Source organism: Sardina pilchardus, chromosome 1, assembly GCF_963854185.1.
Source record: "Sardina pilchardus chromosome 1, fSarPil1.1, whole genome shotgun sequence".
Taxonomy (NCBI): Eukaryota; Metazoa; Chordata; class Actinopteri; order Clupeiformes; family Clupeidae; genus Sardina; species Sardina pilchardus.
In genome coordinates, this window is record NC_084994.1 from 39,466,219 (window position 1) to 39,493,095 (window position 26,877).

Below are 26,877 nucleotides of genomic sequence, written 5' to 3' on the forward strand. Positions count from 1 at the left end.
GCCGAAGAGGAGAAGAGTGGAATGATCACAAGAGAGTTTGTGTGGAAAAAAAAGAGAGCGGGCCTTTCCCCTCTCGCCTCTATGGCCTGAAGTCAGTGGGACACCAACAGTTTTGCTCTCTCTCTCTCTCTGTTTCCCTCTCTCTATCTCTCTCAGATGCGCACACACACACACACACACACACACACACACACACACACACACACACACACACACACACGACTATGTAACTTGAGCCTAGCGTGCCAACCCACACACACACATACAGAATGCCGAAAGACTGTTACTAGACAATAGTGATGACATGGGAAACATAACCTACATAAAGGGGCACGATAGGCTAGCATGTGTGTGTGTGTGTGTGTGTGTGTGTGTGTATAATGGGCAGGGCTGGTGTGTTTCTGCTGTGTACTGAGGTCACAGTGGGTGCGGTGGACTCTGGATGTGCTTGGGTGGTGTGCTTTGCATTATTCTTTTCTGCTGCAGTGGTGCAGAGATAAGGGTAAATAAACACTGCTGTCAACTGTATGTGGTATGTGTGTGTGTGTGTGTGTGTGTGTGTGTGTGTGTGTTTAGGCTGGTAATTGTTGTGACGTATCATTTGCAGCTGACTTGGTGTCTCATGAGAACATGCTTACCCTCTGCCTTCATGGAGGCCCCTTGTCTACACCAGTGCAATATGTTCTCACCTTCCACACACACACACACACACGGCACCTGCAGACTCATACACAAACAACAATGTACAGCTTTGCGGAGACACAAGCCAATGGGTGCACACACAAACACTTGGACACACACAGAAAGATTATAAGCGTACATGCAAACACACACACACACACAAGTGGCAGTATGAAGTGTGAGCATCATATACATATGTATGTAGGTAACGAGAGCGAAGGTGCTCATATAAGACTGTGTGTGTGTGTGTGTGTCTGTAACAGAGAGAGACAGAGAGAGGGAGAGAAAGAGACAGATAAACAGGGGGACAAAGAGAGGGACAGAGAGTGGCCAGGTTCAGTGTTGTTCAGACAGCAAGACCTGTCAGGACCGGCTGTTGCCCTGACGACCCCCAAGTGCGCCCCCCCCCCCCCCCCCCCCATCCCCCCCACTGACCTTGATGTTTGTTTATCTGTGGAATGCAGACATGGTCATCCCTGTGCCCCCAAACACAGGGAACATGTTGCACTTTGACACTGATCCCTTTGTTATCGCCATGGTTGCTGTTGTTGTTATTGTTGTTGGTGTTGTTGTTGTTGTTGTTGTTCTGATAGCGGTGTTGAAAATCTCTAGTGTCTCTATTCAAATGAGCACCCCTCACTTGAACCCGTTTCATAGTTTGGATTTAATTGTATCGATTGTCTTTATGCAAATGATCACAGAACAAAAGCCAGGGACAACTGCCTACAGTCAAGCACACACTGAAGTACTGTAAAGCAACTCTGTCAATTGCTTATTGAAGTACAGAAAAAAAATATACTGTAGCAGGTAAGACCCTCCTTTGGCTAAAGATATAGACCCTCCTTTAGCCGAAGATATAGACCCTCTATGGCATTCCTAGTCTCACACGTGTGTGTTGTATTCTCCATCTCTCTGTTTTGACGTCTTCCATCTCTAATATATGGGTAGAGTCTTCCTGTCCTCCTGTTCCGTTCTTTAAATACATATAGGTAGTGCCACCATACAAGACATATGCTCAACAGGCAATGACGGCTATGCAGAGGCTGTGTGTGTGTGTGTCTGTGTGTGTTTATGTGACACCCCTTCTTCTAACATCATGACACATGGGTCGATCCAGCCGTACAGCCCACAGTTTCGATTGCTGTGCGAGAACGTCGCCACGTGTCGCGACCCATTTTTTCGCCTTCCATCGCATTCGCCGAGACGGCCCCGAGGGCAACAGGAGACCTATAGCGGCCGGCCACGCCGGACCCCGCGGATCATGCTCTATATGGAGCGGTGCCATGGATACCCTGAGCTATATGTTGCCCTGCGCGAGAATCCCACTGGCCTCATAGGGGGCTGGGGGGGGGGGGGGTGTGGGGGCAGGAGGAGGAGGGGGTGGTATCAAGCCTGTGCAAATACTTGGAAATGAGGTGCACCTTCATGTGTGCACCAGTGCCCCCCTCCCTCCCTGTCGCTGACCTTCCAGTAACCTGTAAATGTCTTTCTCTCTCTCTCTCTCTCTCTCTCTCTCTCTCTCTCTCTTCATCTCTCTCTCTCTGGCTCTCTTGCTCCTCACCTTCTCTCTCGTTGGCTTTCCTCGATCTCTGTTCTTTCGGCCTCTATTTTTCTCTCCTTCTCTCTTTTCTTTTGTCTCCCTCTCCAGTCCTGTCATGTCAGTAGATGAAGGGGCAGTGGGGGGAAGTTCAACACTCTTTCTTTCCTTAGGTTCCCTCTCTCTCTCTCTTCTGCCCTCTGAACTCTCTCTCCTGTTCTCTCTCTCTCCTGACCTCTGAATTCTCTCTCTTTTTCCTGCTCTCTCTCTCTGTCCTGTTCTCTGAACTGTTGGCCCCTGGCCTGTTCGAGGAAACGGTTTTAAAGGTCTGGGCCAGAGGAGCAGGAGGAGGTTGAGGAAGGAAGCCCTTCCGATGTGCTCCGTCTCTAGTGGCAATGCCACGGCAACATGGCCACAGCGCCACGGCAACAGTGCCACTCCTGACTTCACCGTTTACTGCTGCTGCACCAGTTTGGTCCTTTTTATGGTCTACAGTTTGTGGAGACTTAGATAGATAGATAGATAGATAGATAGATACTTTATTGATCCCCAATCCCCAATATACACTATCAGAGGGGCTTGTCCTACATCATTTCAATTTACTTTGTTTAGTTTTGGGTTTGTGTATATACATTCATGTCATATTCTTTGGTACAGCAACTGCAGTTTTGTTTAAATTCAAGTTAATACCTGCGCTTCTTTACTTAAGCTAAGTGTCGTAACAACACGTTGCTTTGTGTGTATGCCGTGCCGTTTTTGACCAGCTGCTCTTGTTAAGTTCCACATAAGCCGTCTGTTATCTCTGAGTGGCGGAGTTCCTGTTACTAACCTCCCAGTCACCACCACTGAAGCGTGACGGCGACACTGTGGCCGGTCGGGGGGCCGGCATTGGTCACTTCGGAATGCAATTCTAGGGACAGTCAGGGGTGGAGGGGTGGACGGGGGTGGTGGGTCGGGGCTGGGCCCATATCTCTGGCGTCCAGACGGGGGGAGAACGCCACAGACGCATCCCCAGACACCACTTCCTCTATGGGTTCATAAAAACAAGTCTGCTAAGGATGGCTCACGGGCACAAGGTATTAATAGGGACTACCTTCCGTTGACTCTCAGAGAGTGTGTGTGTGTGTGTGTGTACAGTATTTGTGCTTGTTTTGAGTCATGAGAGTGGTGTTTTTGTTGTTGTTATTGTTGTTGAGTGTTTGGCTGTTTGTGTGAAGCAGAAGAGGTGAACTCGTGGTTGCGTTGACTGCGGGCAGCAGATGAATTTGAGGAAGCAAGCGTCAGGCTAACTGTGTCTCTCTGCATGTGCTACTGCCATTAAGACAGAACGGGTGCTGAGTCTGTCTAGAAAGTCCACAGCACCGTTAACCCTCTCAAGACACACACACAGGCCGATTATTCCACTCCTAACACGAGCACACGCCACACACACACGCGCAAATCGAAACTTAAGTCTATTCTTGACCACTCCTCTGTTTAGTCTTTTCTAGACTACCGTTCTGTTTAGTCTTTTCTAGACTATCTCTGTGATGAATCTCTAGGCAACAGTGATATGCTGCTCACTATCCTCCACTACCACCTTATCTCCAGGACAATGACCCAGTTCTCCTGTCAATTTTTCAGCATGCCTCTCCAGTGAATCAGCAGAACGTTTTTCGGTATCACAGGGCGTTGCCATTGTCATTTCACCTCCAGATATCTCCTACAGATGTGTTATCGTATTACTCACATAATACTGTATGAATGAAGGATATATTGGGAATGGAAACAAATGGCTTGTCCTGCCTTGTCTTGCCCGGCCAGGCCACGTCGTACGCGCCCTCATATAGCGGTCTGCAGCGGTCAGAGTTCTCTGTGCTGAAGTGTGCATTCCTGGCGCTGGCATAACCGGAGACGAGTCGGAGTCTGGACATGCTGCTGCTTGTCGACCACCTCGCTCACCTCCATTCCGCGCAGAACCCTCCCCTCCCCTCCTCCTCCTCCTGCCTCAAGGACCCACCATTTTCCCTTTTTTTCCCTCCCTGCACCCTCTTTTTTTCCCTTTCTTTCGTTCGTATGTTCGTTCCCCCTCTCTCTCTCTTTTTTTTCTTCGTGCGCAGTCACCTTTGACCCCAGCTGGCCAGGGATGTGCACGGTCTTGCTTGCCAGCGCCTCTCAGGAATGTCTGAATTTGTGGCCCCGGCTCGAAGGGCAGCCGCAAGGAGAGAGAGAGAGAACGAGAGAGAGAGAGAGAGAGAGAGAGAGAGCGAAAGAGAGGATGGGTACGGTGTCTCCTGCAGCTGCCGGAGAATAAATCCAGCTGTCACCAGAGGGGACACTGCACCCTTTCACCACTGACTCCTTTATTTAAGATGGCACCAAGGGAGGGAGGGAGAGAGACACACAGCCAGAGAAGAGAGAGAGTGAGAGACAGCCAGAGAGAGAGAGGGAGAGAAAGTTCATGTGTGAGAGTGAGACACTAAGGCAGAACGAGGGATACAGTGAAATTACAGGGGAGAGAAGGTGGCGGGATAGAGTGTTAAAGCAGAAGAGAGATAAAGAGGAAGTTTAAAAAAAAAAGGACGAGGTAAGAAAGGACAAAAGCTGATAATGGAGCGCTTCTAGAGAGAAGTTTACTGAGTGCCACTAACGAACACACCCCCCCCCCCCCCCCCCCCCGCGAGTAAATAAGCAAGCGGTTGCCATGCTGGCCTGCACCCACGTTGCCATGCCTGCAGGTCCGCCCGTGATCCGCTCACATTCAGAGGACGACCGGAGGGGTGTGTGCACATCTGACACATGGGTATTTAAACTTGACAGAATGCTCCATACATCACCTGGACTCTCACCTCAGGCCAAGTCCACACACACACACACACAAACACACTCCCCACATACACACACTCCCCACACTCACGCATACACCCACTCAACAGCTTTCCCTGTCTTGACCCCCCCCTCCCCCGACACACACTTTTATATAAGCTCCTCTGCTCTATAGGATCCAGGGCAACTCTTTGGCACAGGTTACGCAGGTAACATTCCAGCATGCGTGTGAGCTTCTGGGCTAGGCCTTGTTACCCTACACACACACACACACACACACACACACACTCTCTCTCTGATTTATCACTTGCAGCTGGAAGCTCCTCGGTGAGACCCAACGGGTTATAGCCTTTAATTAATCCACACCAACCATCCACCACCAGCTTCACTCCCCCCCGATGCTCATGAGGTCGGCTTTTTGAGCTTTGAGACAAGTTATGAGGTTTTTCACCACCGTAGATCCAATACGGGAGGGGAAAAAACACATCTGCATAAATCCACAATTCGATTACCGACATGAATTATGTCCGCATAATCTGCGCTGTAAATTTGACGAGTGCGCCCGTAACCGATGATCTCTGCAAGGTCACCGAGTCCAAGTGGTTAACAGGCCTTGAGGGGAAACATATCGAATTGGAGGACTGTGTGTGTTTCCCCGAAAGCCCCATCGAGTAACCCCCATGGTGACAGTGCAGGAAGAGAGAGAGAGAGTGAGAGTGTGTTCAAAACGATAGTCTCTCTATCGTTTAACGATGGTGGTAGCTCAATGACGCTTTCTGGAAATTGCACCCCAGAACATTTCCAGGACGCCCAGTGGAGACCCAACACGAGCCACACTCCTCTTCTTCCTCCTCCTCCTCCTCCTCCTCCTCCTCCTCCTCCACTTCTTCCTCCTCCTCCTCCGCCAGTCTTGTTTTTCCACGCTTGGCCCGGGTCCTCCAGTGGCAGGAGAAGGGGAGCATGTGTTTCCGATTAGCAACAGGGGCCGCCATCCTGTACGCACTGGAGAGGCTCTGTGGGCGAAGTACCCGACGATTGGACGATGGGGGGTGGGTGTATATGTGTGTGTGTGTGTGTGCGTGTGTGTGTCTGGGGGTGCACGGGGCTGGGTCAGGTCGGGCCGAGGCTGGGCGTGGCCTGTCATGTCTAAGCATGGGGCCCATCCATCTCAGGAAGCCTTGTCGATGGGACATGTTGCAGTCTGGTATTAAACAGACTCTTTCTCTCTCTCTCTCTCTCTCTCTCTCTCTCTTTCCATCTCTCTCTCTCTTTCTCTGTGCTGCCCTCCTTATCCTCTCTCCCTGCTAACCTGGATCAATAGCAGTAGAACTGGGAGCTTCACATGGGTCAGCCAGGGGAACAAAAGGGCTGGACGCTGGACACAAATGGAGAATGAGAAAGAAATAGACAGAGATGTCTAAGGCCCAATGCGCACCAAAGATTCCCGACGCAACGAGACCGAGTTGCAGTGCTGTGATTTAAAGGTTGCGCGTAGTTGCAAGCCGTCGCAAAGCATTCAACATGTTTAGTTGCAGTTGCAGTTGCAAGGTTTTAGAACATCGCGGCTCGTTTCATCGCAAATCTTTGGTCTGACCCCTACTTAAACTCTGTAGGTTTACAGTGTGTCTTCGGTTGTCACTCCTCCGGCCTCATGTGGTAAAGGGGAGGGCTGGTGACTTAAGAAAGAGTGACATCAATGTGAGCTTTGCTGCGCTGTTATTGTAATTTCCCTGTTCTGGATGACTGCAGGTCTTTGCTAGCTAGCTGGAAAGCAGGGCTTCCACATGTGCAGGCAATCTAACTTTGTTATTTCACAATAAGCACTAAATAAGTCACGAGGAACTTTGATGTGATTATTTGTTATAGACATACTGTATGACACACAATATAAGTCGTAAATAACTTTGTCATTCTGGAGCTGTAACTAGCTTCATCCACTTATCCAGACGGATCAGGTGGCTCTAATTGTGTTCTTGCAGTCCTCTCAAATGTGTCAACATTATGTTCATCTGTGTGGAACCATTCATAGTCCGGTCCCACATTCATTCCTTTCATTCGGTCTCCCTCCCCCCCCCCCCACACTCTGTGGTTTTAACATCCTAAGAGTTGGTTTGTTAAAATGTCACATTAAAAGACCTAAAAAAAGAAAGGGAGAAAAAAAAACTGAGGAGGAGAAAGAAGAAGAAGGGAAAGAAGAAGAAGAAGGAGAAGAAGAAAAGCGGCCCAGCCCTGTGCGCAGCAGCCACCCAGGGGCGTTGGGGAGAGAGACGGCAGCTGGGAAGCCTTTAGACGTTGACCTCTCGCGGTTTGGCGCTGTCGGCAGGGGAACACTGGTTCTTTTTGTGTGCGGCGGGCCCAGTCGCGGAGCTGGGCAGCCCTGAGGCCGGGAGGGGTGGGTGGGTGGGTGGGGGTGTGGGGGTGGGGTTGGGGGTGGTGAGTGCGATGGGTGGAGGAGTTGGGGGGTCTCCTGAAAGAGCTCGCTTCAGAGGCCCCCTCCGTCACATGGCCCTTCCCTTCCCCAGGCCAAAGGAGAAGAGGGTCCCTCTCACGGAGGACAACGGGAGAGAAAGGCCAGGCCGAGGGGAAAATGGCGGAGACCGAGTCGGGGGTTAGGGTGAGGGTGAGGGCAGCAGTGTGTGGTCCTGGGGGTTGGTCACACTGTCTCAAAATAATCTTTATCCGCTGCCATCTAAATGTTAGTGACCGCCGAGCAGCATGGGGATTTCTGTCAGGAGAAGTGAACGGCAAGGTCACGATGGCTTCTAAAATGAACCGATCCAATTTGCATTCTAATCTACACTCTTCAAAAGTGCAGCTCTGATCAATGAGCCCACACTGTCCCCGTGACAGGACAGTGGGCTAAACGCCTACCGTACGTGCGGCCAGAGCTCGCCCAGGCCCGTTGACCCCCGTGACCTCTGGCGTAGCTGTTGCGCCTATAGGGTTACAGTGTTGGTCCAGGGAACGCGGCCACAGACCTGTTCCCAGCCGCCTCTCATCCAGCAGGCCTCCACACCCCAATCCCAAACCCCCCCTCAGGGGAGCTCTGAGCAGCCTGGGCAGGGCAGCGTGAGGGCGGAGTGGGGCCAGAGATGATCTGGGGCTTGGGCTGGGGCTGGAGCTAAATCCCCCTCCCGTTCCCCGAAGGACTGTCTGCCGACCGACTGGGGCAGCTCATCTCACCGGGGCTCCGCCGGCCCCCGGGAGTCTCCACCCCTGAGATTTCCTTCCTTCCTGCTGGATCTCAAGTGGCCGTTTTTAAAAGGCATCTCGGACGGACCAGCCGGAGAGTCGGGGGAGAACGGATCTGGCACTGATCTGGGACAGACCAGAGCCGGATCTGAGACGGAAGGTGGCTTCCGTGACCATTCACTTGCTAAAAGAGTTCTTAAAAAAAAAAAAAAAAGAGGCCATTAGTTTTCCACCAGATCTACTTAGCAGATCTCTAAACTGTATAGGCCTGTAAAGATCTAACAAAATTAGTAAAAAAAAAAGTTATTCAACTTTCTCATGAAAAAAGAAGTGCTTATTTTTCTTTTTTTCCCCCGGAATGTTCTTAAGCTATTCCACTGACTTCAGTGCGCGCATATCCTACTGTGCTGCGCCTGAAGGCAAGTGCAAATCAGATCTCTCTCAGATCTGAAAGACTTAATGAGAGCAGCGTCTTCAAGCAAGGGCCGAGTATTGCGGAGGGGGAGCTAGCTATTGATCAGTCGGAGCATCACTGCACTGGTGTGTGTGTGTGTGTGGGTTGTGGAGCCAAAGGTGTTGATTTGGGTTCATAGATGTCACATTGGTAATGTGAAAGGTGGGGAGAGGGAGTTGTGGTAGGGCTAGGGTGAACTGACACACACACACACACACACACACACACACACACACACCCCACATTGGTAATGTGAAAGGTGGGGAGAGGGGGTCGTGGTAGGGCTAGGGTGAACTGACACACACACACACACACCACATCATCCAACAAATGTGTACATACACAGACACACAGACCACTAGCTTCATCTGCTAGTGGAGGACTCACATACTGTGTTCTGATGGCCATTGCATGTGATGACATGATGAACTTTCTTTTGTCTCTTTTGGGAACACACACACACACACACACACACACACACACACACACACACACACACAGAGGCAGGACCCAGACAGCAGAAGTGTTTGCCTTGTCTGGGCAGTTGTCACACACACACACACACACACACACACACACACACACACACGTTGGCCTGTGGATGGCCGGTTCCCAGAGCCCCTCCAGCTGCTCCATGTGGGCCAGACTAACTCCCCCCCCCCCCCCCAAACACACACACACACACACACCCATCCCCCCATCACTCTTCCTCTTCATGTCTGCCTGCGTTGGTCTGCGTTGCTACGGTGACTGCTGACCCGGTGTTTGGGATGGGAATGGGGGGGGGGGGGGGGGGCATGGCCAGTCTGACCAGAGACATTGTGTCCCACACCCCCACCCCCCTAACATTGCTTATACATGCTGGGTTCATATGGAGAACAAGGGCTTGTGTGTGACTGTGTGTGTTTAGTTTGCGTTTGACAAAGGAAATGGATGTTACAAACAAACATTTCAATGTGAGTTTATATGCATGCAGATGTGTGTGCGCGAGTGTGTGAGTATGTGTGTCTGTGTGTGTATGAGAGAGAGAGTGTGTGTGGTATATATGCATTCGTTATATAGTACAGCTGAGATCAGCACTACTATTAATGGGAAAGGAAATTGATGCAGGGGAAGCAGCCATCACTCACAGGTGCATGTGCATCTGTGTGTGTGTGTGTGTGTGTTGGGGTGGGGATGGGGGGGGGGGGATTGGGGGGTTCGCTAGGTGTTTGTGTACCACATAAGGTTGAGCAAGTAAGTGTGTGCATGCATGCTCTTATGTGGGTACTAGAACATGTGTGCAGGTGTACTGTATCTGTTTGTGTGTATGTGGCAATGACATTTAGTGTGTGTTTGCATGTGCACATTTGTTAATATGTGTGTGCAGTGTGCGTACTGTGTGTGCAGGTGTGTGTGATTATGGCCTGTGTAGGTGTGTGTGTTTGTGAGTGTGTGTAGGTGTCTGTAATGACTGTGTGTGTGCAGGTGTGTGTGTGTGTGTGTGTGTGTGTAATGACTCTGTGTGTGTGTGTGTGTGCAGGTGTGTGTAATGACGGTGTGTGTACGTGTGTGTGTGTGTAAGCGTGCATGTGTTCTCAGCGTGCGCCGCTTCCCCCCGGTGTGTGTGCCACTCCAGTGGCGATATGAAAATAATTGTATTTCCCGATTAAAATGGAGGTCAGATGTGTGGGCCAGATGAGCGTCTGACTGAAGTGCAATTATGTTTAAGCAAATTGTGGGTAATTGCGGCTCCATACCTTGCCCGGGTCCTCAAATAGTCGGGGCTGAATGTGTTTTGACAGTGTCAAGCGCCGGGCCCCCGCGGGCCCATATACCAGGCCACTCTGGCCCCTGCAGTTCACTCACTCTCTTTTCTCTCTCTTTCTTTTCTCTCTCCCTCTCTCTCTCTTTTTCTCTCTCAATTACTCCTTTTTTTTGTTGTATTCTGTCCTTTTCATGCAAAGTATGTCACAAACCATCTCCTTTTGATTCGAGGGGAGAAAACTCGAGTTTTGCGGTTTTGCACCCATGCGAGATTGTTATGATTGTGTGTGTGTTAGTGTGTGCAGGAGGGCTGATATTTTCAGACTGTGTGTTAAATAGGCCATGTGTGTGTGTGTAGATCATTGTGGAAATGGTCCGTGCTGGATTTGATACTTGCTGGACAAGTGCATATGATTGGGTGCAGGAGTGAGGACGGAAACAAACTGATTTGGAGTGGACTTTGGCATGATTTAAAAAAAGAAAAAATGGGTGTAAATTTGGAGTCTTATGGAGAGCATCCTGTCTTGTAGGCATTGAAGATTGAGAGTAAATTCGACTTACACACCACAATGTAACATCAGACAATAATGGCTCATTTCCCAATGTGAACACACAACACAAAACACACCCACCCACACACACGTGCATCCTTTTTGTGGCGGACGGTTCAAATGGAGCTCAAGTGAATGAAGATGCCCTGTTGTGGTGGAGGCTTTAGGCAAAAGACAGAGACCCTCATTACTGTCAGACAGACAGACTCTCCCTCACACACACGCACACACACACACAGACACACACACACACACACACACACACACACACACACACACACGCTCACGCAGTCTGGTTTTTGCCTATTGTCTGCTGGCTGGCTCTGCTGAATTGCTTGTCTGTAGATACCATCTGTCTCTAGGGCCGTGTGTTTTATTCGCCGGCGTGGTCTGTATTTATGGGGGTCAGGGGAGACGCACGCCCTGCCTGCCCACGGTCACTTTCACGGGAGGAGGGACCGCCAGGGAGGGACTGGGAGAGTCGGAGTTTGTCAACAAGTGTTGCGTTGATTGCCGCTGTTCTCTCCGCCTTTTTCCACACACATGGGCCAGTGGGATTTTGTTTCAAACGTGACACCCACACACCCTCATAACTGATAGACTTGAGTTGTCTTTTGGTTTTATTGGTTAGGCTATTTTGGTTTGTTATTGTTATTGTTTTGTTTTTAACATCCTTATGCATTTTAGTCCATGCAGTATGTGTTTTTTTTTTTTTTTTCAAAAGATTGTTCCAAACTCGGCTGGCTAAAGAGAACATGGAACACGGATCAATCTCACTTTTGGGGAGTTTTTCTTCTCCATCTTTGTTTTCCTTCTTCTCTGCTTTTGAAAGGAAAGTTAAGTTTCCTGCAAGCTGGCAGGCTTGTTCAGCGGGACAAGTGTTGGTCAAACAGCCCTTTGTCTGTGGTCAGTGGGTCTGTGTGCCACAAAGAGTCTGGCCAAGGGAAGACAAGTGTGTGTGTGTCTGTCTGTGTGTGTGCGTGTGTGTGTGCGTGTGTGTGTGGGTCTATCCCCTGCCCTGGCCAGCTGGGACACAGAGCACTGGGGGAATACTGATGGACTAGACGAGACCCACAGCAGGAAAGATGAGCACCTACCCTCCTCCTCTCTCCTCCTCCCCTCTAACCCCCCACCCCTCCTCCCTCCCTTCCACTCCTCCTTCCCTCTCTCTACCTCTTACCACGCAGCCTCCCATCCCCCCCATTAGTATCACAATACAGTAATCATGGGAAATCTGGGACAGAAGGCCAGGGTCAAGGTCATGGTTAGAGTTAGCGAGGAGCCTGGGGCGCTATGGAGACGGAGACAAGGAGGGCTCCGCTGGAGTAGCCGCTGTGCTGTGCTGTGCTGTGCTGTCCTCTCCTCCTGGTGGACGCTCACTCCCCCTCCTGCATTGTTTAGTTGTTGTTGTCGTCTTCTCCTAGCCGTTGTGGTCGACGTGGTCGAAGAGTCTTGTCCAAGGGTTGACCATAAATGCCCGGTTTTTAAAATTGTGGATGTGAACTCGTTTGTTTTGCTTGTGTTCGATTTTTATTTATTTTTTTTGTCATTTCAAATGTTGCAATTTATTTCAGTTCAGACTTGACTGTGACAATTACGGCTAGTTGCTTGTTAGGAAGATGAAGCCACGCGGGAGCAGGACGGCTGCTGTGACATGAGAGGGGTCCTCCCGACCCGCGTGTGCTGTTTTAAGTGGCTGTGTAATTGGGAAAAAAAACAAGATGGCGGATGGATTTGAATGCTTGGGTGTTCAGGTGACTCCTCGCGTCGCTCTTTCGATGAGGACGAGGTGGACGCCAATCGATAAGTCCTCTGCTAAGCAGAGGCTATCAATTACCTTCACCAGTCCCCCCCCCCCTCTTCCTATTGTTTCCTGAGATGGACACTTGAAATGCCATCTAGGCAAGTTGATTGAGTGGTGGGAGTGAAAGAGAAAGAAAGAGAGAGAGAGAGAGAAAGAGAGAGAGAGATGGAGAGAGATCTCCCTGTTAAGTGGTTGGTGGCAATAGTTTGTCCTTGAGGACTGGTGTGGAATTCTGTGTCACCACCTTCATACTATGCCAGCGCATGTGTGCGTGTGTGTATATGTGTGTGTGCGCGTTCAAGCATGTGTGTGTGTGTGTGTGTGTGTGTGTGTCTGTGTGTGTGTGTGTGTGTGCGTGTGTGTATGTATGCATGATAGCCCTTCAGCAGGACTGATGAGAAACAGGCCCTTTGCCCTGCTTGTCCTCTATCTGCATCGGTTGTGCATATGCAGTAACAGTCCCATGAAATATTCTGCCTTGTGGGGGAAAAAATATTACACTGTCATAAAAATGAGCATTACGGCCGTTAATGTTATCGAGTGAAGGGGGGGGGAGTAATGGGTATGTTGGTGCTAAAATGAATTCCACCGGATCAACTAGAAACCAAAGACGTCAGTCAAATTCACAGACCAAAAGTATAATTTCTTTCCTTTGTATGCATCTTTGACAGAGCTGTGTGTGTGTGTGTGTGTGTGTGTGTGTGTGTGTGTGTGTGTGTGTTTTGTTCGTAAAGCGGAGTGGGAGAGGAGTAGAGAAGAGTGGTCCGTAATTTTTTTATGATGATGGAAAAACTCAGCGGCAGGTCATACCCCACACAGGTGGCAGCAATTAACTGTAATTTCTGCAGATTGTAATGATCCATAATTTAGCAACCCCTCGAAATCTCTTATGTCGTAAAAGAGAGAGGGACTGAGAGAGAGAGAGGGAGAAGGAGAGAGGGAAAGAGAGAAAGAGGGAGAGAGGGAGAATGAGGCTTTGATTGGGAGCACATTTTTTTAGCCTTGGCCTTTTTCACATCAGATTGTCTTGTGAGGCAAGCTGGGAGGTGGACTGTGTGTGTGTGTGCGCGTATGTGTGTGCGCACACGTGTGCACATGTGCATGCGTTTGGGGTGTGTGTGTGTGTGTGTGTATGTTTTGGGGTTAAGTGTGGATTCAATCATACAGTACTTCGGTTCTACTCATGTTAGCTTCACCTTACGCAGAGTGAGTGATCGGTCGCCATCATATTAGCAATATTAACTGTGATAACAAAATTATTGGAGCTCTCCACAGGACACTGGGTAATTCAGAAGAGCATTTGTGAACACTGTTAAATTGTCTATTTCTCTGATTTATTTCATTTTTGTTTAATTTCATCTTTTGGTGCCTGAAAATACCATTGATTCTCTTGGACTCGGGTTGTTTTTATTAATTGGGCTTAACATTTTCATGGCAATTGATTTATGGACTTTAAATCACAGGGATTGTGAAGTGACTGCATTAAATATAGAGGCAACCTTTAAAAGTGCTTATTAAGGATATAAAATGCAATTTAAAAGAAGGTAGGAAAGATTAAATACTGACCTCGCTCTCTTTCTCTCTCTTTCCCATTGTGCTCTTTTTCCCCCTTCTCCTCTCTCTCTCTTTCTCTCTCTCTGTGCTCCATCCTTCCCCTCTTGCTCTACTCTCTCTCTCTCTCTCTCTCCTCTCCTCCGCCTGCAGAAAAAGACGAGCCCAGCAGCTACACCTGCACGACCTGTAAGCAGCCGTTCGGCAGCGCCTGGTTCCTGCTCCAGCACGCCCAGAACACGCACGGCTTCCGCATCTACCTGGAGAGCGAGCCGGGCAGCCCGCTGACCCCGCGCGTGGCCTCCGCCCCGGGGATGGGCGGCGAGTGCGGCTCCCAGGCGCCCCCTCTCCACACGGCCCACCTGGCCGACGGCAGCCCCTACGGCGCCATGCGGCTCCCGGGCTCCAGCTCGTCGGGGAGGGACCCGGCGGTGGCGTCCGCCCCTCGAGAGGGCCGCTACCCGCGCACGCCGCCGCTCTTCAGCCCGCCGCCGCGGCACCGCCTGAGCCCGGACGACCTGGCGCTGGCGCCGCAGCACCCCACGAGCGCCTACGACCGCGTCCTGCGCCTCAACTCGGTGCCGCTGGACTCGCCCGTCATGGACTTCTCGCGCCGGCTCCGCGAGCTGGCGGGCCAGTCGGCGCTGGCCGGCACCTCGCCGCCCGTCTCCCCCGGCCGGCCCAGCCCCATGCAGCGGCTCCTGCAGCCCTTCCAGCCCTCGGCCGCCCCGGGCGCCGCCTCGCCCGCCAACACCACGCCGTCCCCGTCCGGCGCCCGCCTCTCCGCCCAGCAGCAGGCGGCGGCGGCGGCGACGCCGGGCACCCCGACCCGCTCCAAGTCGTGCGAGTTCTGCGGCAAGAGCTTCAAGTTCCAGAGCAACCTGATCGTGCACCGGCGCAGCCACACGGGCGAGAAGCCCTACAAGTGCCACCTGTGCAACCACGCCTGCACGCAGGCCAGCAAGCTCAAGCGCCACATGAAGACCCACCGGCACAACTCCTCGTCCTCGCTGGCGTCGCGCTCCGACGACGGGCTCTCGGCGTCCAGCTCGCCCGAGCCGGGCACCAGCGACGTGCCGGGCAGCGCCACCAGCGCCCTCAAGTCGGTGGTGGCCAAGTTCAAGAGCGAGAACAACAACGGGGCGATCCCCGAGAACGGAGAAGGCGAAGAAGACGAGGAGGAGGAGGAGGAGGAGGAAGAGGAGGAGGAGGAGGAGGAGGAGGAGGAGGAGGAGGAAGGGGAAGAGGAGGAGGAGGAATTAGAGGGAGAGGAGGAAGAGGAGGAGGAAGGAGAGGTGGAGAACGGGCCCGAGGAGGACAAGAAGGACTTTGCCCGCTTCAGTCTGAGCCTCGAGGGCGCCCGGCACCACGAGAACAACCGCAGCCATTACCGCGGCAGCGGGGGGGACCTGACTCCCCACAAGCGGCGAGCGCTCAACTCCTCCAGCCAGGTGACCACGCCCGACCTCGGCGACGAGGGGGACTCCGCCCCGGAGCTGGACCACCACCGCGCCGACGGCGGCGGCGGCGGCCACATGGTGAACGGCACCGACCTCTCCAGGAAGCTGCTGGTGGCCAGCCCCGGCTCCCTCAGCCCGCTGTCCAAGCGCATCAAGGTGGAGAAGGTGGAGAAGGACCTGGACTCCCCGACGCCTCCGCCCTCCACCGGCGCTGGTTCCGTGCCGCCCATGTCGGAGAACGTCTACTCCCAGTGGCTGGCCGGCTACGCCGCCTCGCGGCAGCTCAAGGAGCCCGGCTCCATGTTCCTCGCCATGGGGGACTCGCGACAATCGCCCTTCGGCACCTCCTCCGAACACTCCTCCTCGGAGAACGGCAGCCTGCGCTACTCCACGCCGCCCGGCGAGCTCGACGGGATCGGCATCGGCGGCGGCGGCGGCGTGGCCTCGGGCCAGCGCAGCGGAGCCGGGAGCGGCGCCAGCACGCCCCACCTGACGGTGCCGCCGGTGCGGCCCAGCTCCAAGGACAGCAGCGGCGGCGGCAGCGGCGGCAGCAGCAGCGGCAGCCGGCGGAGCGACACCTGCGAGTACTGCGGCAAGGTGTTCAAGAACTGCAGCAACCTGACGGTGCACCGGCGCAGCCACACCGGCGAGCGGCCGTACAAGTGCGACCTGTGCAGCTACGCCTGCGCCCAGAGCAGCAAGCTGACGCGCCACATGAAGACGCACGGGCAGATGGGCAAGGACGTGTACAAGTGCGAGATCTGCCACATGCCCTTCAGCGTCTACAGCACCCTGGAGAAGCACATGAAGAAGTGGCACGGAGAGCGGCCGCTCAGCGAAGACATAAAGTCCGAGTGACGGACGGACGGACGGACGGACGGACGGACGAGGGAGGGGAGGTTTTCGGAGGTGGGGAGAGAGGATGGATGGATACGGCAGGATTAAAAGAATTAAAATTCTTACCCCCCCTCCCGTCACCGCCATTTTCTCAGCCCTCTGTTTGAGTTCTGGTTCTCAATGGATGTGAACGAAGCTTAGCATGTGCATAGTGTCCACACACTCAGAAAAGGGTGGACACACAGAACAGTGGATTTTTTGGGGGCAGTCCCATCGAACTAGCAAAAACCCTGGAGCCTCGCTAAATGTGCAATAATTTACATTGTTGTTTTTCTACCTTTTTTATACAAAAAAAAAAGAAACATACGAAAATACTGAACGGCATGCTTAGTGTGTTAGCGCTGATCGGTTAGCTGTAATTGTTGTCGGTGACGTTTTGTACTTTGTGACGAGAGGAAATCCATGCTGCAAACACACTGTTCTACATATCATGTACAGATTCACATCAGTGACAGGATCACAATCACAGTCTACACTCACAACGAGGACATGACATGCAAACAGATCTTTTAAAAAGAATACAATATTTTGTTCGTGAAAAATTGCTACAACATAAAACGTTGAATTGGATTGCCCACAAAATTACGATCATGAAATAAGTTACCTTAGATTGTGAACACATCTATTGGAATTTATTGTATGGTTTCTTTTTGTAAAAAAAGAAAAGAAAAGAAAAAAAATTATAAATGAGTGCCTTGGATATCTTTACACATATGTTTATCCAGCCATATGCTACAAGCTTGGAGTCTTAACCAGAAGATGATTATGGTTATACTCCATATAAGGGTCTTGCATCAAGCTCCTGAAGGACACTGGCCAATCATATGACACAAAGTGCAGCCATGAATTTCGAGAAAAAAAAGTCCATGTTTTTCACTGATTATTATGTACATCACTATGCCTTTGTTTACTACCATGGCAATAAGTGCTTTTCAGTTTCCTGAGATTTTGTTCTGGTACCAAGTGATACAAGGTACAGCAATTATTCGTTTATTTTATAAATCCACTATCTTAAGTTCCTAATATTTTTTGGGGGTGTATTTTACTTACGGACGTTTGACCGGCTTAGTTTGGTGAGTAGCACGCAACTATGTGGCCGTTGTTTTTTAGCCTTGAACTCTTAGGCTGACCCTTGACCCAGAGGTCAATTTAGTTCTGACAGGCCTGACGGACGAGGAGAAAAGACTTCTGGGACATGTCGAGTGAAAGGGGGAAGGGAGAGAGTTCTGAAAGTAAACTTTCAAAAGAAAGAAAAGAAAATCCCTCAGTCCACCACCATGGAGTCCTTCTCCAACTCCGACTTGACAGTCGACTGTTAGTTATCCCCCGAACCCACCCATTTTTTAGTGTTTAGAGGAAAAGTTAAACTACTAGTATGTTATTACGAAAATCTAACTCGAAAAAGGATACCCCTGCTCTTTAGAAAAGAAGCACTTAGCTAAAAGATTTCTTGTTGTCGTTTGTATCCCAGCCACAGGCTGTGGCGCCACGCTGTTGGCAGCGCCGTGGCCATCTTGTTTGACATTGAGAATAGCACTTGTCACTCCGCCTTGCGTTCTGTATCTGTCTCTTTAATCGGAGGTACAGATGGTCGAGTATAAACTGCGATGGCTTTTTTTATTTTGTTTTTGTTTTATTTTCAAATGTACAGGACAAATGCGTGCACTGTTCAGTTGTTCCTGGTTTACAGATAAGACGTGTTTCGAGGGAGAAAATAAAAAGCCTTTTGTTATGCTGACAGTTTATCGTGGCATCATGTTTTTTTCGCGCAAAAGGTTTTTTTTTGTTTGTTTTGAAAGAAAGATCAAATAACAACAACAGGGTGAAATTGTGCTCTTAAGTCATGTTTTGTTCACCGAATGCTGTAGTTTGGATTCTGGGTTTTCAGTGCAGGGATCAAGCATGGACCTCTCTGCTCTCACTTGAGAAAGACACAGACTTGCTGCTCCAAGAGCAAGGATTTTTTTATATATATATTACATGATTTTATATATATATACAGTATATATATAAAAACAAAAGACTTTGTTTTCAACTTGTGTTTTTTTTCCTGTGTATTTCACAGAAATTTAATTTAAAATGTTGAGATTTTCCTTTTTGTGTGTGTGTGTGTGTGGGTGTTTCTTTTCATGTGTCGGTGGGATTGAGGACTTGATCACTATGTATAGTTCAAATGTGGAACTGGTCTCTCAGTTTTGTTATTTTGCCTTCGCTACACAAAAACTTCAGGTTGCACCATGGAGAGATTTAAGATGACAAGAATATTGAGGACTCAAAGTGGAACACACGCGTGTGTCTTCTCGAATCTGAAACAATTTCTGTCTGCCTCTTTACTTTTGGGGGGAGGGGGGGTGGGGGTTGGGGATGAGGGGCAAGGATGGGATTGGGGTGGGAATGAACTAAAGTTTCACATAGTGTAGGCATGACAGTATTTCTATAGAGGCTTGTATTTTAACTGTTGCTTGTTCCCTTCAAAAGAATCTTCAATTTTTTTTGTTTTTCCCCCCATTAGATTTAAAGCCCAACATGCTGCCATCATATTTTTTTCTCCTTAATTTGGCAGGATAATATAGTGTGAATAATGATTTTTTTAAACATTTGAAATATATATGTTTATAAAATAGCTATGTGGCATTTAGTGGATAAAAGAAGACTATGTGATGGTCTTTTTTAAAACAATCCTTTCGGAAATAAAGCCGCTGTACTGATTCAGAGGTAGATGTACATATTTTTTGGTTGCTCTCCTCTCCTGCCTCTCTGTATGCAGTAAATGCACGTGGTTGTTGGGTTTCAGTAGTGTGTTATTATTATTATTATTATTGTTGTTATTATTTTCGATGTACCTTTAAATCTGCCATCAGACAGACATTCCAGCCATCTCGAAAGGAACAGAAGTCATATGCAATTAATCAGAAGTTGTCAAATAAAATTGAGACGCAATTTTAAAGACGAAAACTATTGTTTTGTTGTGGTGTGTTCTTGTTCCATGTTCTAAGAAAAGCAAAATATAAGCTTTCGTGGCTTTCAGCAATGTTTGGTTTTTGCAGTGCACCAATCACACTGATGATTTCAGTCACCTGTGTGCTTGTCTTTAAAAAAAAAAAAAAAAAAAAAATGGGCAAATGCTATTATTGAGCAGTGATGGTACATCTCCTTGTTGAGTTGTTGACATTGTGTTGAGCTGCGTTAGGTGTGCCAACTACCTTATTCCCCCTACCCCCCCCCCCCCGGATAGGTTCTGCTTTTTACTCCTCTCTCCTCCCACAGCACCGTTTTCCCTGAAACAGAAAACAGAAAACAAAATAAATAGAAAACAGTTTTTTTTATTTATTTTTCCCATAGACCTACAGTGCATACCCCTACTTTTTGTTCTGCTCTGAAAGGGAAGCTGATTGCATTTAGACCTAATTGTTGTAACCTGAGCAAACTGACAACAATGAAGCACACTCATGTGCGTGCCTTTCTCAATCCTTCGGTGATTAATTAGAATACAGTAGGACAACTGCATCACTTTCACACAACCCAAGAGTCTTCACAATAGCCATTACTTTGTACGGACAGATCTCGTCTACACTCAGATTTCTCTGACAATTTCACTGCATTCTTTACAATAGTAATCATATGCATGTCGAGGGCTGAGAACCAAAGGGGCGTAAGTGACATTTCACCAACTTTATAGGAGAGCCAAAACAAATCTAAGTGCTTCTATATGTTCACAGTTAAAGACCTTTGGTTTTTGTTCAATAACGTTATATTTATAAATATTTTACTTCTAAAATTGTGTCAGTTAGAAAGAGCTCATCAAGAGCTTTCAGGTGATATGTATAACTCAATTTTGACCAAAATGTCACTTACACCCCTTTGGTTCTCAGCCCTCGATGTGACAGATAAACATCCTTGTATCCTTGTTATACCACCTCTGTATAGGCTGTGGCTGCATTTAATCTGAAATCGTCCATGTTTAAAACGAGTGTCCACAGAAAGCTCCGTCGTGATAAGACCCGAGTGTTTGAGACACTTCTGTGAGAGCTTGGGTGGGGGACGAGGACAGATGTATGACTGGATGCACTCCAGTCAGGGTGGAGGTCCAGGAGTACTCGCGGTGAAATTAAGGGGTTGGGTGGAGGTCCAGGAATACTCCGGGTGAAATTAAGGGGTTGGGTGGAGGTCCAGGAGTACCCTGGGTGAAATTAATCGGTTGGGTGGAGGTCCAGGAATACGCTGGGTGAAATTAAGGGGTTTGGTGGAGGTCCCGAAGTACTCTGGGTGAAATTAATCGGTTGGGTGGAGGTCCAGGAATACTCGTGGGTGAAATTAAGTGGTTGGGTGGAGGTCCAGGAGTATTCGCGGTGAAATTAAGGGGTTGGGTGGAGGTCCCGGAGTACTCGCGGTGAAATTAAGGGGTTGGGTGGAGGTCCCGGAGTACTCGCGGTGAAATTAAGGGGTTGGGTGGAGGTCCCGGAGTACTCGCGGTGAAATGAAGGGGTTGGGTGACGACCAGGTGTGTTTACCCAGTGCTATGAGCAGGAAGGGGTGTATGGGGAGGGGGAGGAAAAGTGGGTGGAAGTTCATCTATTTTGTCTCCGGCCTCTTCTGTTCAGTTTCCTGACTGCGGTTTATTTCATTCTCTCTCTCTCTCTCTCTCTCAATCACAAGACACATAAACAACTGACCCCCTAACATCCACAAACGCCTAAACTCTTCTCCTGCTCAATTTCTCTCTCTTACCCCACCTCTCTCTCTCTCTCTCTCTCTCTCTCTCTCACTCTCTCTCTCTCTCTCTCTCTCTGACCTAGCGTGCCTGTCCCCCTCTCCGGGTGCGGAGGAGTGGAGGAGAGCTCAGAGGTCGGGGTGTTTGCAGAGCAGGAGGAGAGAGATTAAAGTCCGCTCGTTATTGAGAAAGGATCCCCACCTTCCTTTTTGAGAGTGTCGACAGACGAGATGAAAGCCTGTAAAGCTTGAGTTAAAAAAAAAAGGGAGGGTGGGGGGGGGGGCAGAGGTGGAGTGGAGAGTGGGTAGGGGAGGGGGGAGGGGTGAAGGTGGGGGGGTGTTGGGGGGGGGGGGGGGTCAGGGGATTGAGAGCAGAAGGGAGATCTGTCTCCTCACTTCTCACCCAAGTTCAATGTCAGCAGGGGTTACGACGCCGGGTCGTGCAGCAGATCCAGTCCAGCCGCCAAGCTGGTCATGCATAGCCAGAGCTGGGGCTTTTCCCATAGCTGTTCCACACACACACACACACACACACACACACACACACACACACTCCCCCCACTTCTCCTCCGGTCTCCCCACACACTAATAAAAGGATCTGTCAGACCACTTCACAAAAGGATTCCCGTCGTCACATATGCGACGGCACGACAAAACATGTTAGCCAGACACGCCTGAAACGAGACATTTTATCTTCTGGGACTTTGTGTTCCCGCCTCATGTGCCGTGGTAGCTCAGATCTATGTGTTGGGCTCTTCTGACCTTTCTACTTTGAGATCATGTGCCTCCCTCCACCGCTGAAGAGTAGCTACGCTTCATTCTCACGGCACTCAATCCCCCCCCCCGCCTCGCCCCCACCCCCCTCCGCACCCTCCTCCGCCCCCAGGCGAAATATAACTATGGCCCTTGAACTGGTCTGACCACAATACACACATACAGATACGTACAGACACAGGATTCTCTTGTCCATAAAGTCTATAGGTAAGGCAAAAAAAAAAAAACACCAAAGGCCTCCACACCCCCCCTCCTCATCTACTTCCATCATCTTCACCTTTCTTTCTCTCTCTCTCTCTCTCTCTCTCTCTCTCTCTCTCTCTCTCTCTTTCTCTCTCTCTCTCTGCTTGTTGTCTCTGTTTATAGTTTGGGGGGCCTCAGATGTGGGCTAAGTCCAAGAGCATAGTGGGAGTGGGCTTTTTTAATGGTGCTGCTGGTGGTGGTGATGGGGGGGGGGGGGGGGGGGGCAGAGGAGATTCCTAAGTAGTCTTTCTATGGAGGCTAATCCGCACTGAGTCTTCACTGTCTGGGATGGTGCTTCTGCTCTCCGCCTCTCCTCCACGACCCCACTCACTGAGAAAATGAGAAGAGAGAGAGAGAGGCAGGGAGAGAGGGAGAGAGAGAGGAATGGAGGAAAAAAATAGATATAGTACTAGACACAGAGAGTGAGAGAGCAGGGGAAAGAGGGATGGAGAGAGACAGAATAAGAGAGGGAGGATGAGAGAGAGGGCAACAGGGGTAAGGAGAGGGAGAGAGAGAGAAAGAGAAAGAGAGAGAGAGAGAGAGGCCCAAGAGCAGCTGCGGTGAAGAAAGAAAAGGGAGAGGAGAAGAGGGGGGTGGGGCTTCTCAAAGGCCCACTAGAGGTCTAATCTGCAGGGACAGCTGACAGGTTGAGACCCTCAGACAGACAAGAGTTCCTGGGATAGAGAGAGAGAGAGAGAGAGGGAGAGAGAGAAGGGGAGGGAGGAGTGGGAGGAAGAAGAGGTGAAAGGAGACAGATCTCTGTCCAGGCAGGACAGTGAGGGGAGCAGAGAGAGAGAGAGAGCGAGAAAGAAGAGAGGTCCTTTTCTTCCTTCCCCTAGAGCTTCGGTACAACTGGAGGTCTTTTCCTGTTCCTAGTAATCAGCTGTGCAGATCACTGTAGATACAACTGGACACAACCAGAACAGAAGTTACAGAAGCACTAACACACTCTCACACACACACACTCACACACACATGCCCACACACTCTCTCACACACACACACACACATGGGCACACACATATCATGTTATGTGGTGTTGTCATGGGCCTAATATCTTTGCATGTTCATGCTACCAACACACACTTGCTTGCAGATCACCCCACCCCTCCCCAACACACACACACACAACCTAGTTACAATGGCATGTATTGGCACACACACACACACACACACACACACACACACACACACACACACACACACGTCTGCACACGTGTGGCTCACAAAGTGTCTTCGGGGACGTGACCTCTCTTGCAAAGCCTCCCTCTCCCTGGCCTCCCTCTCTCTTCTTGTGTGAAGGCTGGAGAGGTCAGGGGTCAGCCTTTGGGCGGGAGGGATGTGGTAGGGGTGGTGGTGGTGGTGTTGGGGGGGGGCTTCGTGAAGATTAGGTTTCACATGACTGAGCACCTTTGTTGAGACGCTGGCCACTGAAAAAAAAAAAAAAAAAAAAAGTCGGAGAGGTTCATGGAGGTTGCGTGTCTCTGTCTAAAAGAGGAGGCCCCCGCTACCCCACACAACTACCACGGCAAACCCCCCCCCCCCCCACCCCCCGCCCCCCCCCCCCACACCCATCCGACTCCATCCACCTCCACCCAAACTGGCACTGCCCAATCCTCAACTTCTGCAAAGCCTCACCCTTCACCTCCCTCCCCCCCAACCACCACCACCACCACCACCACCACCACCACCACCACTACCTCGGCCCTTCAGATCTCCAAGTCATTTGTATTCTCCGAGTCTGTGAGGGAGTAGCCAGTCAGGCAGGCAGGCAGACAAGGCCAGGGGATCTTGGCGGCCATCTTGTGGGTGGTGGCAGGGTGGCGGTAGCAGCGAGGCATTCTTCTTCTGTCGGCAGGACTTGAGCTGAACCATCACGGCACGGTGTCAAGCCTTGAAATCGAAAGAGAAAGGACTTGAGATTGAAAGAAAGAGAGAGAGAGGGAAAAAAGGAGAGAAGAAATGGAATAACGGCATAAAGAAAACAAAAAGTAATGGCATGAAGCCAAAATGGAGTTTTCCAAAGTAGCAGGTGGACATTGCAGCAGAAGTTTACAAAGACAGGCTAGAGAGAGACATAGCAAAGAAACACATTTCATGTAAACAGACATACCCAACACTCACGTTTGTCGTATATGTTGCGATTTATGATTAGTTTGTCAACAATTTGACCCGATTGCCCAAACTTTGCCCAGTCCTCTGACACAGTCCAGAAGCGTGCAGTCTGAAGAGCATTTCAGGTCACGCCAATCACCCAAATGTTTTCCTCGAAAATGACCTCACATGGTGTGTACTTTCTTTAGGATGATGTAGACACGGACAAACACATACGTGACTTATCTCAACCTATACAGGACATTTCAACAGACCATGCGAGGTGGACACTCTGTCCAGACGTCACATGGTCATGGCCTGTTTGCCATGGAGAGGGTGGGTTGTGGGGGTGGATGGGTTCGTCGTCACTGATAATGGGCGAAACAAAAACACATTTGTCGACGATCTTTGGTCAGCTTTCACAGTGTTGTGATCTTGACCAATCCTGACCCTGAGACGGACCCCAGAAATTGCCTTTGGAGGTGAGAGGGCAGACCATTCCAGACCTTTCCGCAAGCTGTGCCTGAACCAGGTGTGCATGGAGTGTGTCCCCCCCCCCCTCCCCACACACAAACGTCCTCCCCCAAGACATAGGGAGCACACCTGTCCACTGCCATGACCCAGGGAGCCTTAAGAACATTTTTTTCTTCCTGCGGTTGCTGGGCTGTTGTTTAGAAGTTATAGGGTCACTGTTTAGAAGCTATAGCAGCTCTGTTTAGACAAAGCTCCGCTCCAAAGGGTCACTTTATCAGCGACCTCCGACCCCTGTCTGTGTGTGTACAGTCGGGAGAGACAGTAGGACGCCGTTTTACGACCCCCTGTCAATACCGGAGCCAAAGTTCACCTCCATTTTTTTCTTCTTTTTTTTTTTTTAATCACGCTTCCTGTTTCCCCCTCCCTCGTTCTCTCTCTCTTACCAGGACTCCTCATTCTGAAGACTGAAGACTCATGGTGTCATTCTGGTGGAGAAAATCATTACTCCATGGCTTTATTCAATTAATATCTGTTTTCTTCTTTGTTTTTCTATCAAGTTCAATTTGTTAAGCTCAATTTATTGTTTTTCTCCAGAAACAATGCATCCAGTCTTCCCCTTCAATCACCACAAATTCACCACCAATGAATCTGCTTCTCAGGTCAGTTATCCATCCACCAATATATCAATATCAATTAATGTGGTCATTCATTGCCTCTCTGCACTAAACCACCTAGTTTTGTTTAAAATAATTTCACTCATCCACCAATCCATCCAACTCCACCAATCCATTCATTCATTTATTCATTCATTCACCCATCCATCAATTCATTCTTTCATTCATTCATCTAACATGCAGTATTCATTGTTGTTGTAAAAGTGTCATATGTCCATCCATTCATTCATATTCACTCACTCATCCTTCCATCTGTCCTCCTTATCCTCTCCAGACTGAACGTTTGTGTTGAGGTTTGAGGCTCGCTGAAGCAGTGTCTGAATGTGAGGGAATGGCAGAGAGCCAAGGGCCAATTTAGAGTAAGTGTGTGTGTGTGTGTGTGTGTGTGTAGTGGTGGTAGTGGTCGGGGGTGTCTGCTGGGGGTGTTTGGGAGGAGGTGATTTGGGAGGTAGCGGTGGTGTTGTGAGGGTGTGTGTGTGTGTGTGTGGGGGGGGGGGGGGGTCGTATTCATCCATTCATTATTCATTTCCACACTGCATAATCCCCAGCATGAAGGTCTCTGCGATGGTCTGGGCTGAGGCTGGCCTGGGAGGGGCATGGAGGGTGAATGTGTTGGGGGGGGGGTGTTGAGTTGGGGGGGGCGAGTGGGTATTTGGGTAGCGATTGGAGAGGGTGGGGAGGCTTGGCGGGGCGGATAGGGCTGGTTGGAGGACTGGCGGGCCAGTTTAGGGGCACAGGAAGGGGGGGGGGGGGCGGAGAGGTGGGCAGGACAGGGAGGGGGTCTGAGGGCTATGGCCGGTGGGGGTTGTTTAAGGATTAGATGCAAATATGTCTTTGATAGCTTTCACAGTCTGAGGCTCCCTTTCACCGCCATGGATATTCATATTACGGCCTAATCTCTGTAAACAGTGGCGCTCGGGGGGAAGAGGAGGGGGAGCACGGGGAGACAGTTTCGTTTTTTTTTTTTTTTTTTTAAGGAGGGGGGGGGGGGGGGGGGGGGGGGGGGGGGGTGGTCCTGAGGGGTGTCTTGCTCACTGGACCAGCAGCCAGGGAGGGGGGCACACAGGAAATGGAGGTAGGTGGTGGTAGTGGTGTGTGTGTGGGTGTGTGTGTGTGTGTGTGTGTGTGTGTGGGGGGGGGGGGGGGGGGTCAGGAGGTGGGAGGGCGGTGAATGAGAGACCCCCCCCCTCTCGGACTGGGATCAGGGGCAAAGCCTGGCTGGAAGGGGGG

General features: G+C 50.3%; 1 protein-coding gene across 1 annotated transcript in view; it reads left to right on the forward strand.

Moving 5' to 3' along the window:
* The window catches only part of bcl11ab (BCL11 transcription factor A b), a 35,013-nt gene extending 16,012 nt beyond the window's left edge, over positions 1 to 19,001 (forward strand). The window contains exon 3 of the mRNA XM_062544235.1: positions 14,475 to 19,001. Coding sequence (XP_062400219.1) covers positions 14,475 to 16,639 — 2,165 coding nt within the window. The 3' untranslated portion in view covers positions 16,640 to 19,001. The remainder of the gene's footprint in view (positions 1 to 14,474) is intronic.
* The last annotated feature ends 7,876 nt before the right edge of the window (positions 19,002 to 26,877 follow it).